Below are 13,110 nucleotides of genomic sequence, written 5' to 3' on the forward strand. Positions count from 1 at the left end.
CTCTGACACGGAGGACAGGGACCTCTATTGCCACCAGACTCTCAAAGGTGATCCTGAGTAAACACCACATTTGATAAACTCCATTTTGGAGTGTGATCTCACATCCTACAACAATACCTGCAAGATAAGACTTGTCCTTTGGAAGGCTTGTGAAGGAATGAAACCTATTACGCTATCTCACAGAGCCAGCTGAGAAAAGGGAGAGGCTGAACACACGTCATCCACTCTCACACATTTTTCCATACACACTTGGTGAAAAAAAAAGGCACTGACAAAGAATGTTTGCTGGGTTGGGGGGAGCACTGATGCTTTCCTGTTTTGTTCTGGTTTTAAGGGCAAAAATTCCGCGTTTGTCTTAAGAAAAAAACACCCAAAACCTTTGTTGAAAAGTTTTGTGGAAAAACAATGTTTACAGTAATTTTTGCTAAAAGTAAACCTCAGGTTTCCAACCATCTCTCCGAAGTAGCCTTTAGCATTAACAGATGTCTGGTTAGAACCTGCCTGAGCCAGTGAACTCATTCTGAATGGACACCAAAAAAAGCGCACAATTTTTGCTCCACATAATCTGAGCATAGGATGCTTTCTCTCAGACTTCACGGATTTGCCTTTTATCATGCAATTACTGACTATTTTATTTTCAAGAAGCATGGATCTCAAATACAGGGCAGACAAGCCTCCCAGTCAATGTAATCTGCTTTTCCAGATCTATAGCTTAGCTATAAGTAGTACTGCAGCAAAGTGCTGGAAGTAGGTATTTGGTCTGGGGTTATAAATAGGAGAGATTTCATTTGTCGATGTACAGGCCTTGCTTATAATAGCAGGGGCCTTGATGGCTGCAACTTTGAATTCATTAATTCAGTCAAGGGAAGGCACTGAAGACACAAAGCAGATAATTAGGCCAAAGACAGCCATCGTAGCTGTTAACTTCAGGAATTACTACAATCTCATATAGTGGTTTATATTTCTGCCTGCACTTTCCTCTGCGTTCTTTACATACTGTCTTCACAGATGCATATATACCCTTTATTACTGTTACCGACTGCTTTACGCAACGTTTGCCCTTACATTCACTCATCGTTACACACTGCAGCGAGGCAGTCTTGACAAAGCCAGCACAAGTCTCCAGCAGTTAAGCATTCCTTTCCCCCTTGCCAGTTCTCCAAGTCACGCAACATTTTAAAAGTTATTAAATTCTAAATAAAGGAGATTAAGGATGCCAAATTCTATTCTGTGCTAAAAATGTCAAGACAATAATGTCTTCAGGGCCAGAAGACCATTATTCTCTAAGACCCATTTTTTTCTTTTTTTGGTAAAGAGACAGTTCACAATATTTTCCAGTAACTGCTGCATCAAACACAGAGTCCTGGTTGAGTTAAAGCATTTAAATTATCACACCAAATTAGGTATGTTTCTCTCTCAAAATAGAAGCATGATTTTCCTTATTAATACTGAATTTATGTTTGAAATACAATGCTTTTCTAGTTGAAAAAACCCCCACAGATGAGTTCATATCAATAGCAGGATGAAAAAAACACATGCATGTACACAGCAAGGTAGTGAACCATTTCTTAAAGCATCAGCGGAATGTGATACCTGTATACTTGAACTATAACCACAGTTCCCATAAATCACCATTTTAATCTATTTTGTTCCAAGATATACTTTTTTTTTCCCCTCAATAGGAAGATGGATAGTTGTTCTTTGTGCAATTATTTTGACAGTCATGTTTATTATGAGAAGTTAATTTCTGTGTGCAGCAAATCTGAGAGTGGATTCAGGACCAGCCTTGCAAACATGCAGAAAACGGGCAGAGAATGTTTATCACAGTATTTTCCATTTTTATGAGGATGCAGTTGGTTATTATGACAAGGTGAAAGGTCTCAAAGCCTTCATTTTTAGGCCACAGGTGTTCTTTGTAGAGGTTTTTTTTAATAAAGAGTATTATTAGTCCTTTAAATTAGCTCTTATTGAAAGTTACCACATCTGCGTTATGTGGTAATGAAGCCGGGGGGAGGTCATAGCAGGGGACTTGTGCTTGAAGAAAACATCTGGACATTGCTTTGACATTCACTAGCAACTTCTTGTATTTTATTAAGAAGTAAGGAAATTATACTGAAATCAAATGCAAGATTCAAACAATAAATAAAATGAAAATACAGAACCTAAAAAAAAAAATCTAGCTTTGAGCAAAACACCCCTTTCCCTTCTTTCACTCCCCTCCAACTGAATGAGATTAATGAATTCCAACTGATGAGATTAATTACCTGTGCAAACGGCAGCATCAGTTAAAAAAAAAAAGTTCAACCAGTATTTTAAAAAACCCCTCTATCTGTAACACTAGAGTCATTCTGCCTTTCACACGAGAAGCTATTGTCATTTTAAAGAAAGCATTTTTTGTATTGTAACTGGTTTTGGCTGTCATTTTGTTTACTGTATCATTTCAGAAAAAGGTACAGTGACCTTAGGAAGTCCTGTACCTTTATATAGGCAATTTTTTCCTCCACTTCCCCCTGGCTGATAGAAGCAGAGACTTTGTTTCCTGTGCACAATTACACCCATCACTTCCACTGAGGGAAGTAAGGAAATGGCTACTTGCAACGCAAGGGGGATTTAAAAGCCATCAAAATCCTCACGTGGAAGTTGCTGAGTAACTGCACGATGGTTCTTAATCATGGAGGCTGACAACTAAATATTTAGGAACTCTCGCATTAAGAAACTTGGCTGGGCCAGATGACTGTTCAGCTCCATAGTGCACACAGCAAGGAACTGTTACAGTATGCCTCAGAAATCCTAAACAGAGTAGCGTACCCATCTCACTATATTTTCTTGTTTAAATGCTTGCTTACAGATGCAAACGACATTTCCGCTCTACTCCAGTTCTTATACCATACTCATCACTGCAGTAACTGAGCATCTCCTGGTACCACAGCAATCGGTCAGGTCATTTGTTCCCTCAGGCAGGGAAGCACATATGGACCAGTGCAGTGTTCTAATGCCAGTTTTCTGTTCTTACAAATTTTGGGTTTAATATTAAGAACTTTTCATTGACACTTTCAGCACAGCGTATACCCTCTGCAAGTTCATTACATTTCTGGCCAGAAAGCCCAATGCAAATTCTAAAGGCCTAAAATGCATTAGGTTACAGCTATATGAAATTATTACAGATGAGCTATGCTCCAGCTCACCCCTCCCCTCCAAAATCACAATAGCTGCAAATGAAGTTCGCAATATTGCATAACAGCATCTTCTAGAAAAAGAGCATTTAATGTGAGTGTGACACGCAAATAGTAAGACAGGACACCAGACTTCTTTTCTTTTCCCTTCCCACTGGGTGTTTTATTTTATAGCATTTGCATTAGGTAATCAACTGAAACACTTCAACAACAGAAAGCTGGCAGCATAGTAAGGAAAAATGGAGATTATTTCCCAAACAGCTGTGACAAAATGGTTTCAAGTTGGAATAATATTGCACAAACGAATCAATTTACGGAGGGTGAGTGGGAGCGAGCATCTTCAACATGGATTGTGAGGAAAAAAGGCACTATTTAGCTGTGTGTGTGTTTAAAAAGAAAAAGTCATGAAGCACAATCCATGTTTTTCAAAATTACATTCAGTACTGCTTTAGAAATGCTCACAAACCTGTCTCTTTTTACAGAAGTTACAGAAAGCTGCTGATGTAAATATCAGACAGTACAAGTGTATGAACATTTATAATTACGCTCCAGAAAAGTCTCAGGAAGAGGGCTCTTTCTATAAATACTGCTGCAAAGGTTACGTAGTTGCATAGGCTTACGCAGTAAAGGAAGCATCCACGCAACTAAGCAGCCTTACAGTTTCCTTAAGTTAAATCTCTAGTAGTCATAAAATATGCTCTAATTTTGAAGAGCAAAATTGGCAGTGCACTTGAATCAGGCTTTTCGACTGACTGCTTAAGCAGCACAGTTCAGACAGTGTCATCCATATACCTTTTTGTCATATGCACATTTAGCAATGCCAGGTAAGCTTAACAGAAAATTTTAACAGAATTATAACAGAAAATAACTGAATTTTCCCTGACAGAAAATAGAATTGCTCTGAGACCATAAATAAGCAAATGTTTATTCCTGGAAAGCAAAAAAAGCTAAGTGTCTTCAGAAAAAACTATGTACCCGAAAAAGGCATTTCAAACAACCAGGACAGGCTGCTTCTTCCTCTCCCGTATTGTACAGCTATAAATTTTCATGCCTGTTTGGAAATGAAGCCATGATCAGTGTACCATTAACAGAGAGACCGCTTGAAAATCAACCCAGAGCAAGTGGAAACGTGCACGTAGCACATTCTGCACCCTAGCCTTGTGTCTGCTTGTAGATGCACTAGCAAAATTAAGAGTGAAATTCTTGTTGCACGGCTGCAGGATTATTAGGGGAAGGAGCTAAAACCACTGTTGCTCTCCTGTCGACACTGCCCAGTGCTCCAGGCATGCTGTGGTTATGGCTATGTAGTTACCAGCGCCGCTGGACCTAGTGCCGTTATGCTGACATCAAGAGGTTCAACAGGGCTACAGTTTTGCACAAAATCTGGGTGTTAATTTTGTACAAAAAGTACAGAACAGCGTAACAAAACCTACTCTCACCTATATATAGGTGTGTGTGTGTGTGTGAGCATTTCAGCACCTTTCAAACAAACTTAGCCCTGCAAAAAGCCAATCTCACTCCTGTGCAGAGACTACAGTGACTTCAGTTAAACAATCTGTGTTCAGGAGGCTGCATAGTAAGTTTACTGATCATACAACTTGCAACAACAAAAATACATATATTGCTGCTTTTCACTATAAGTCAAAAAGGGAAAATACACAAGATACATTCTGTTTATATACTGTAAAATATTTTTAATACCAACAATTTGGATTGTTTCCATTTCTGGATAGAAGATGAAAAGAGCAGGCTATTAAAAAATCTGTAAAGCTCCTTTACCTAAACTGTCTTTTAGGAAATCCAAGTTTGATAGTTCTGAATTCAAAGGATTCTAAAAAGTTCACAGTTGACTTAACGGTTGCACTAGATATAAAAGTAGACAGTCTTGATTCCTTCTGTGTTCCACAGACAATAAGATTTTTAGAGTTTGTCTGGAAAGAATACCTCTCCAATTGTAACTAGTATTTTTAAAAAATATTCCTAAAATTCTTCTTTGTCTCAACCCTGTCAGTTCACAACAAAGAACATGAAGTGGTATCTGATTAAATGTGTTTTCTTATATGAACTATGAAAAATATATTGCTCTTTTAAAACTAAAAAAAAAAAAAAAAAAAAATTGCTTTGTTCTATTACTTTTGTTACTGAAGATTCATAATTAAGAAATTCTAAATCTTGGAAGGAAAAAAAGGAAACACAACATTTAAAATTGTTTACAGAATAGAAGAGGTTTCTGTAGACCTTACTGAAATCAGTAGAAGTTTTGCCTATTTCTTTCTTTGTCTGCATACCTATTTTGTTACTTCGATGCATATTTTATGTTTTCACTTAGTAAACTCTTTTGTTCTCGTAGAGGTGCTCTTCTGAAAATTCTGAAGGAGACTCAAGAAGATAAAATGATCTGAATTATTCTGAAGGAGAACAACATAGTCAAAATAATATCTAACGTAAAACTATCACTGAGTGGATAATCTTTCCTGGGGTTATAAATATTCATTTTATTTCAAAAAAGTTACTGCCTTGTTACGGAAATTTTTAGATCTTCCTTAGCTACTTCTTGTGTATGACTCCTCAGTTCATTTCTTTAGGTAGGAAACACGTCTTCATGTGTGAACTAACACATCCTGTTCCCAAACATGTTGGCATTATTAATGACGTCAATAGACAAGAACTAGAACAGGAAATCTTATGCATGGTTCATGCTATATAAATGGTAAGCTATCAGAAGGGACTTCCCTGATTATTTGGGAAGAACAAAGAGAGATCTATTTTTAAAATTCACAGGGAAAAGTCCAAGAAAACAAAGAAAATGCAAGATGTACTTGATAGTTTCTCCTTATCCTCTCTAATTGGGCTGTTGCTTTTGGCTGCAGACATCCAGTTCACAGACCATTTTCCATTTCCTTTGTTTTCATTACCAGAACAAGCTGGTTAAAGAAACTCCACTTGGTAATTTTAAACTAAGCCTTCAGCATCATCCCTTAGGAATTTAAACCTTTACCACCATTCCCTACTTTGTCTCCTCAGTGCCTTCACCCATCAAACCCTCTGAAAAGCACTTTAAGAAAAGGCAGGTGTAAGATGTGTAAATACTCAGATCTTTAAGAAAATTCAATAGGAAACTAATTCTTGTAGTTCTCCACTGCCATTTGCTCTAACGCAGTGGCCCCAAACATCTGTTCTCAAATTTCAATTTACTTCATCTACCAGGTGTTTCACATTGTTAATAATGGCAACTCACAAATTTACAATAGTCACATAAATACAGTTATGTCAGTCAAGTTCACTGCAACTTTCTCAACCAGACTACACATGACATTTTTCTTCTTGTCCTCTTACCGTAATAAAAGGATGAAGACTACATTTCTGTAAAGAGAATCCCTGGACAACATTCTGGTATCGAAGTCAGAGAGGTCACTGAAGTGCATTCCAGCAATGTCCAACAGTTAACTCAACCAGGAAGCAGATGTGATGTTTTTCACTTCACACATAACAGAACTGGTGCAAAAACCCCACTTTAAACTAGTTACTTAAAACCTTTTGGTCCAAATACATAAAATAAGCAGTATTTACAGCATTTTACTCTTGTAAATGCAATGCTTTAAAACACATTATAAAGCACCTTAGTAAAAATATTCTACAGGTAAAAGTATCGAAGTAGTAGGAAAACCCTAACCATACCACAGCTCACTAATGGAGTCATAATATGGATTCACCAATACCTCAGTTTACAATTATTACAAAGAATCCATGGAGAAACTTAATACTGAATTTACGATTTTTATACCACTGTGTAAGGATCAACTAGAACTGCAGACAATACCCACTTTCTTCGTCGTTTTCCCAACCTCAGTCAGTGGTGGTGGGGATAAAAACCAAACCAAAACCCCCACTGCTTTGATTCTTTAACTTTTTACAATATTAACGTGGAAATGATGTTTTAACATAAATGATTAGTTGTAATTTTTTAATAAAACCACATATAGAAATATGGGCAATTTCAGCAGCAGCATTTCTCAGCAGAACATGATTAACCATCCCAATTAATATCATGTGACGTGATTCACAAAAACAAAGCACAGATGTCAACCAGTTATTAACACTACTCATATTGTATACAACCAAAATTTCCATGTTGAAAGCTGGGAAAAATTATTTCCTCTTCACAGAAGTATAAATGAAAATAAATTGCTCTGAAAATTAAAAAGAGCATCAACAGAAGCATTTTTTGTTTGTTTATATTTTCAACTAGAACTGCTGTGTATTAATTGCTCCGAATTAAAGTGTAGATTTCTTCAGGTAAAGGATATTAAGTCCCACTGAAAGTATTAGCTAGATAAAAGAAATGAAGCCTTTGCTTCTGGATTACCACCATAGTTAGCCAGTATCCAACACTCTGGAGGTGATCCACAGCCCGCTTTTCTCAGATCTATAAAGAAATGTCTTGGAGGTCTACAAGCAATCTAGTTTCCATGGCTGAGGACTAAGATGACGATGTGACCAAAGATTTAGGTCCATAGATCTAACAGTATAGTGTTCTTAGTTTGATTTAGGGTAAATCTTTTCATAGAAAAAGTTTTGAGCCAGAATATACAATTCTCCATCTTTTTCCCGAACTGCATGTGCTCTGACAAACTGAAATTGCTCCAGTGCAAATTCATAGAACTCATTCTCCATTTTCCAGATTTCAGACTGTTGTAGCTTGGCAATAGTTTCTTTTGTGGGAAGTTTTTTCTCAGTTGTTTTCCTAAGATGAGACTTCTTTCCTAAATGCAAAATGAAAGCAATAACTTCACTTTAAAGTTCACGTGATTAAACAATGTTTACGGTCCTTTATTTATAGAGTTTTATACTCTCAGCATGTTGATAAACTGCATTAAAAGTGACAGAATTTAATCCAGAATTTATTAACATAACATGCAGGGTTGGCAAATTGCAGTCTCCCTCACTAAATATTAATGAATTTTGCATCAGTTCTTTCAATTCTTTCTCCTTACTCTAATAAACCCAAGGAATGAACACTTCATTTAAGGAACAGGATTACTCCACATAATGTACTTGGAGCAAGATTGGTCTTTCCAAATTAATTATTTAAATGTTAATCTGGTATCAAATGTTAAAAATTTTACAAACTGCAGAGCAAGAGACTTCTTTCACAGGACAAAGTTGACCAGAATGATGACAGCATTTTCCCTAAGAAGTGCTATCTGTTGCTTTACAATAAACTTGTTAATACTACACATTTAGGCTCTATGCATGAGACCCTTTTCTCCCTCTATTTGCAGACAGAAACCCTGTTAAGATGGACCTTTCCTTCATCAGAAGTTGCATGGCCAGCTCCTAGAAACGGAGCTACTAGCTATATAACAAATGTCTTATTATGTCCCCAGGAAGATAAACATGTACTTGGACCTTTGTATCCCTTGGGCCTTCTTGCACAGCCAGCCAGGTTGCATCAAGCACAGTTAATTTCATCAGCAAGGTTTCTGAGGAAATGGAAATCTGCCCCTGCAAGACCTTTCGAAAATGTTCTGATGAACATCTGTCATCATTACCCCAACCTTAAATATTTATAATTTGTGTAAGGCAGTACACAAAGGTACTTGGGCTGCCCTCAAAAAATTGTACTGAGAGTCTTTTAAAGAATTTGTCTCTTCTGTAGGAACATCAGCCAACTGAGAAGCAAACCTGGCAGAGACTCAAAACTGTTCATCTAGGTCTAAAGAATTCACATTAAAAAAAAAGTGATAAGATGATGAAAAATCCATGGAACCCGTGGAAATCAACCATTTAAATACCTGTACGGTACAGTTCTGTGGCACCCCTGAAGAACCGGGGCAAAGCTGCCTCCAATAACATGATAAAGTCTTCAAGCTCTTCAGTAACTCCCACTAGGAAGTATTCATTAATCAGATTGTATTTGGCTTGTTCCAAAGCCCATCTGCTTCCCACATTCCTAGAATGACAGAGAACAATTACAGTAAGTTCTGATGTCAGCCAACAATCTTTGGTCCCTAGATGGAGATTACTTCATAACAGGCCATTTGTATAGGAAAGGCAAGACTTATTTCAAGTTATAACTATTCCTAACGTCATTTCCCTTTCCAGTTTCTCTCATCTGTGTTCTTATCTAAAAATTTCACTCTTCCAGTTATTTTGACTAATAACTCATCTACAACAAAACATGCGTGTATATGGTTCCTGTCTCTATCAATGTAATTTCTGGAGGATTTACATTTTCTCGATGTCAATACTCAGTCTCCACTTTCACATTACATACCAGAAATGGTTCTAGAAAGAACACACCTTCCCTTTTGCATCCTACAAGCACAATTCTGAACTAGAAAGTCATTCTGCTTAATGGGAGGACTTCTATACTGAATGACAGAAATTAAACAGACTTTTTTTTCCTCCTTTTTATAGTTTTAGACAGGGTTTAAAGTTAGATAGTTTGACAGCTTTACATAGGTTCAGCGTTCTTTCTTTCTCTCCTTCTCCATCTAGCCCACATGTAGATAGGTCTGACCAACAGCCACTGAAAGAGGAGCTCCCATGTGGCCATTTACTTTGCTTATTCTTGGATGAACAGTACCTTTGACAAATAATTGCCCTTGATTTCATTCCGAATCCTTCAAATAATCTGTGTCCCCCCCCCCCCCCTTTTTTTTTTTTGTTTGCTAAAGAGTTTTTAAAGTCTGTGCCATTGTTATAAAACATGCTGCATTGACAGATGGATGCTGTTTACTTATGTTTCAGTTTCTACTAAGTAGCATTGACTACTGGATATCTGATGAAGGTTTAAGAAGATAAATTTATCCTGATCTCAATTATTTTACTCTCCACAGAAACTCTAGGAGCTTGAACAAAATATCTCTATTCAGAAAGACAGATATTGTAGCCTGACATAAGAGAAAAATGTCAAGACTCCAAATCTACAAAAAATATTTTTCAAATTGAAAACATCTGTTTTCCCCTCATAGCACTGCTGATACAGAATCCAAACATATTGCTTGTTTGAAGAACTACAAGACTGTTTCAGTAAAATGCATCTTCAAAAGAAAATACATTACTAAAGTACCTGCCGCTTCACTCTGTCCAGTCCCTCACACTTTCCCCAACTGTGCTACATATTTGAATTTGTTCAGTTAGATTTCATCGTTGATATACTTGATGAACAACCTAAGCTACGTTTATCTCCCTACCAGCATTCGGAGCTGTGGCCACAGAAGAACGGAATTTGAAGCCAAAGTTTCTCTGGAGCACAGTCTGAACCTCCAGCTGCCACACATTCATCAAATGTCTGGAACAAAGACAAAATTGAGCTGACCTTTAAAATCTAGTATACATATTGAACATCTCAACCTGGTTAGTGGCTAAATGTAGCAGGGACAGAAAAACACAAGATACGATGTGAAAGAAAAAAAAAAAGTAATTTTTGCAAGACTTGCTTTCACAGTGTTACTAGGAGTACCTATTTGTCTCAATTAAAACAGTACTTGGACAGTCCTTTATGATTAGAACTAATTAACAATTTGATCTTACCCGATACATTTGATATACCTTTGATATATCTTTGATAAAGGCTTTAAGTCAAACCAAGCAAAACTAGTCAATAAGCATTGGTATCATTATTCTTGCCTTACAAAAGAAGTCACTAAAGATACAGCGTCAAATGCCATCAGGATTTGTGGATATTGAAACAGCTGGATCTTTATACAATAGAACACTGCATTTTGTGTTTTACTTTAAACAATATTCTATTACATTTTAAATATTGGGACAAATAACTGCCATTTCAGAGGCTAATTTATTTTTGGCAATCAGAAGATGTGAAAGCAAGTTGTTCCCTGCATAACAGAATACTCCATCCATACAACATAGCTCTACGTCAATAGAAAGCTGTAGCAACAGAGAGTTTCAACTGCAGTAATACAGTTACAATAAGAATTCTATTAGCATCGGAAAGAATTTGTAAATATTTTACCGAGTCACCATAAAGTAAGTATTTATGACACTTCTAATCAAGATATAAGCCATGTATCTAGGATAGATTTTTTAAAAAAAATATTTAATAACAAATAAGTGATCGCACAAAGAACTTTTTAGACTGTTTCTTCTGTATAATCACAAGTTTCTGTTCAAAACTATGTAAAAATACATTTATTTAATTATTCGGTGTTAGAACAAGGACAACACCCTTGGCTTCTATTTTGAGGTGAAGTTCCTGAGATAATCTGAAAAATTTACTGATATCAGGTCAAAGCAGGGATTAACCTGTTGTGTCTTGGTCCACATTGCACTTTGAGTTTGGAATACCTCATGCATGTCACGTATGACAGATAAAAATGCAGCTTAACTAAGAAAACAAGACACTGGTATGCTTTCTCTAGCATAGTTCTCTACAGAAATTCTGCACTGATCTATCATGAGTACTTTATAACATCAGCATTACCTAAAGAACTAAATTGTTTAAATGCACCTCCTAATTTATGAATGTGTATACTAAATATGAACTGGCACCTGTCAAAAGAAAGACTTCTTTGCTTTTACCTGCAGGTTATTTTATAGTTAATATGCAAGAGCAAGCAAGTAATTTTCTAAGATGAAATAGGACAGGCTTCCTTCCCCACTTCCTCTTATATACTTACCTTGACTACTCCATCCAGAGATTTCACTATAAGAAACACTTGTCTTTACAGACTCTGTTCTTGAAGCCAAGCTATCCATAACTTTGGAAGCACAGGGATATAGAAAGAAAATTAACGAAGAACTCTTCCATAGAAATGCTGTAGTATGGACTGGGAGGGGGTGAGGGTGTAAAGTATTTTGAGATTCCTTTCCATTTAATAAAGGCACAATTGACTTCCATTAAAAAGATTGCATTTTTGACCTTCCCTACTTTTCATCTGAAGAGCTCTTAGTGAACCTACTATAACACAGATTAGCGCAGATATCAGTGTTATAGATGCTGCGATTGGGTCAATCCATTGTTGAGCTTACTGAATTTTATATCAAATGTATTTAAAACTGACATCTTCTAAATATGTACAGTTCTCTTGGAAACACCATGGAAAAATAGCATCACCTGATATAAATGAAAGAAACCCTAAAACTTGGCATATCAAATCAATTTCACTTCAAATGAACTAGAGATGTTTACACAACAAGTTAAATCTATATGGCAACAACTAAGTCTCAGACCTAAATAAAGTGGTATGTTAGCGACAATATGAAAAAAAGCATCGTAAATAGAAAAAACATAAAATTATTAATGTAATGCATGACAAACATTATAAAAAGGAATGCATTTCAACATCTTCCAGCAAATCAGAACTAAAAGTGCAGTCTACCAAGCAGTAGCATTTGGGATTTTGGCTTAACATTTTCCAGTGACTACCTAACGAGTCTGTTCGGATTATAATTCAAAAATAAGCCAAAACTTTTAAATTTCAGTCTTTTTAATAAATATTAAGTCCTATAAACAGCTTGAACTACGTAACACACTGAACTTTCCACCTCATTCATCTTTACCACAAAGGAATTCCACTGGCCAAATCACGCGCCTCGTGAAAAGGTTACAAAGTATGAGATCCTGTCTCCCTTTTTAAAAATGCCTTTATGATACCATAACACCAAATCATCTCTGCAGTCAGTTTATGAAGACACATTTTTTTAAAGCGTAATTTCAGTTACTGTTCTGCTTGAAGCTTTCCTCTGCCTATGCTGTAGGATGTCTGGACAAACTGAAATGCAGTAGCTGAAGATGGCGCCAAAACCTAAATAACAGAGGAGCAGTTAGTTATCAAGTGGAAAGCAAAGCAGATCGGTCTCTTCCCAGTAGTTAAAAAACACTATTTGGATGGCATGGCAAGGGTCATACAAAATGATTAGTCATGTTTATTAGTTGTAGTGTTTACAGACTAAGCTGTATTTGATGTGA

General features: G+C 36.4%; 1 protein-coding gene across 1 annotated transcript in view; it reads right to left on the minus strand.

The window, feature by feature from the left end:
- Positions 1-3,309: 3,309 nt before the first annotated feature.
- HS2ST1 (heparan sulfate 2-O-sulfotransferase 1) overlaps positions 3,310-13,110 on the minus strand; it is an 83,299-nt gene continuing 73,498 nt past the window's right edge. The window contains exons 5-7 of the mRNA XM_054833874.1: positions 10,373-10,470; positions 8,969-9,126; positions 3,310-7,936 (exon numbers count right to left, since the gene is read on the minus strand). Coding sequence (XP_054689849.1) covers positions 7,710-7,936; positions 8,969-9,126; positions 10,373-10,470 — 483 coding nt within the window. The 3' untranslated portion in view covers positions 3,310-7,709. The remainder of the gene's footprint in view (positions 7,937-8,968; positions 9,127-10,372; positions 10,471-13,110) is intronic.

This window comes from Grus americana, chromosome 8 (assembly GCF_028858705.1).
Source record: "Grus americana isolate bGruAme1 chromosome 8, bGruAme1.mat, whole genome shotgun sequence".
Classification (NCBI taxonomy): Eukaryota; Metazoa; Chordata; class Aves; order Gruiformes; family Gruidae; genus Grus; species Grus americana.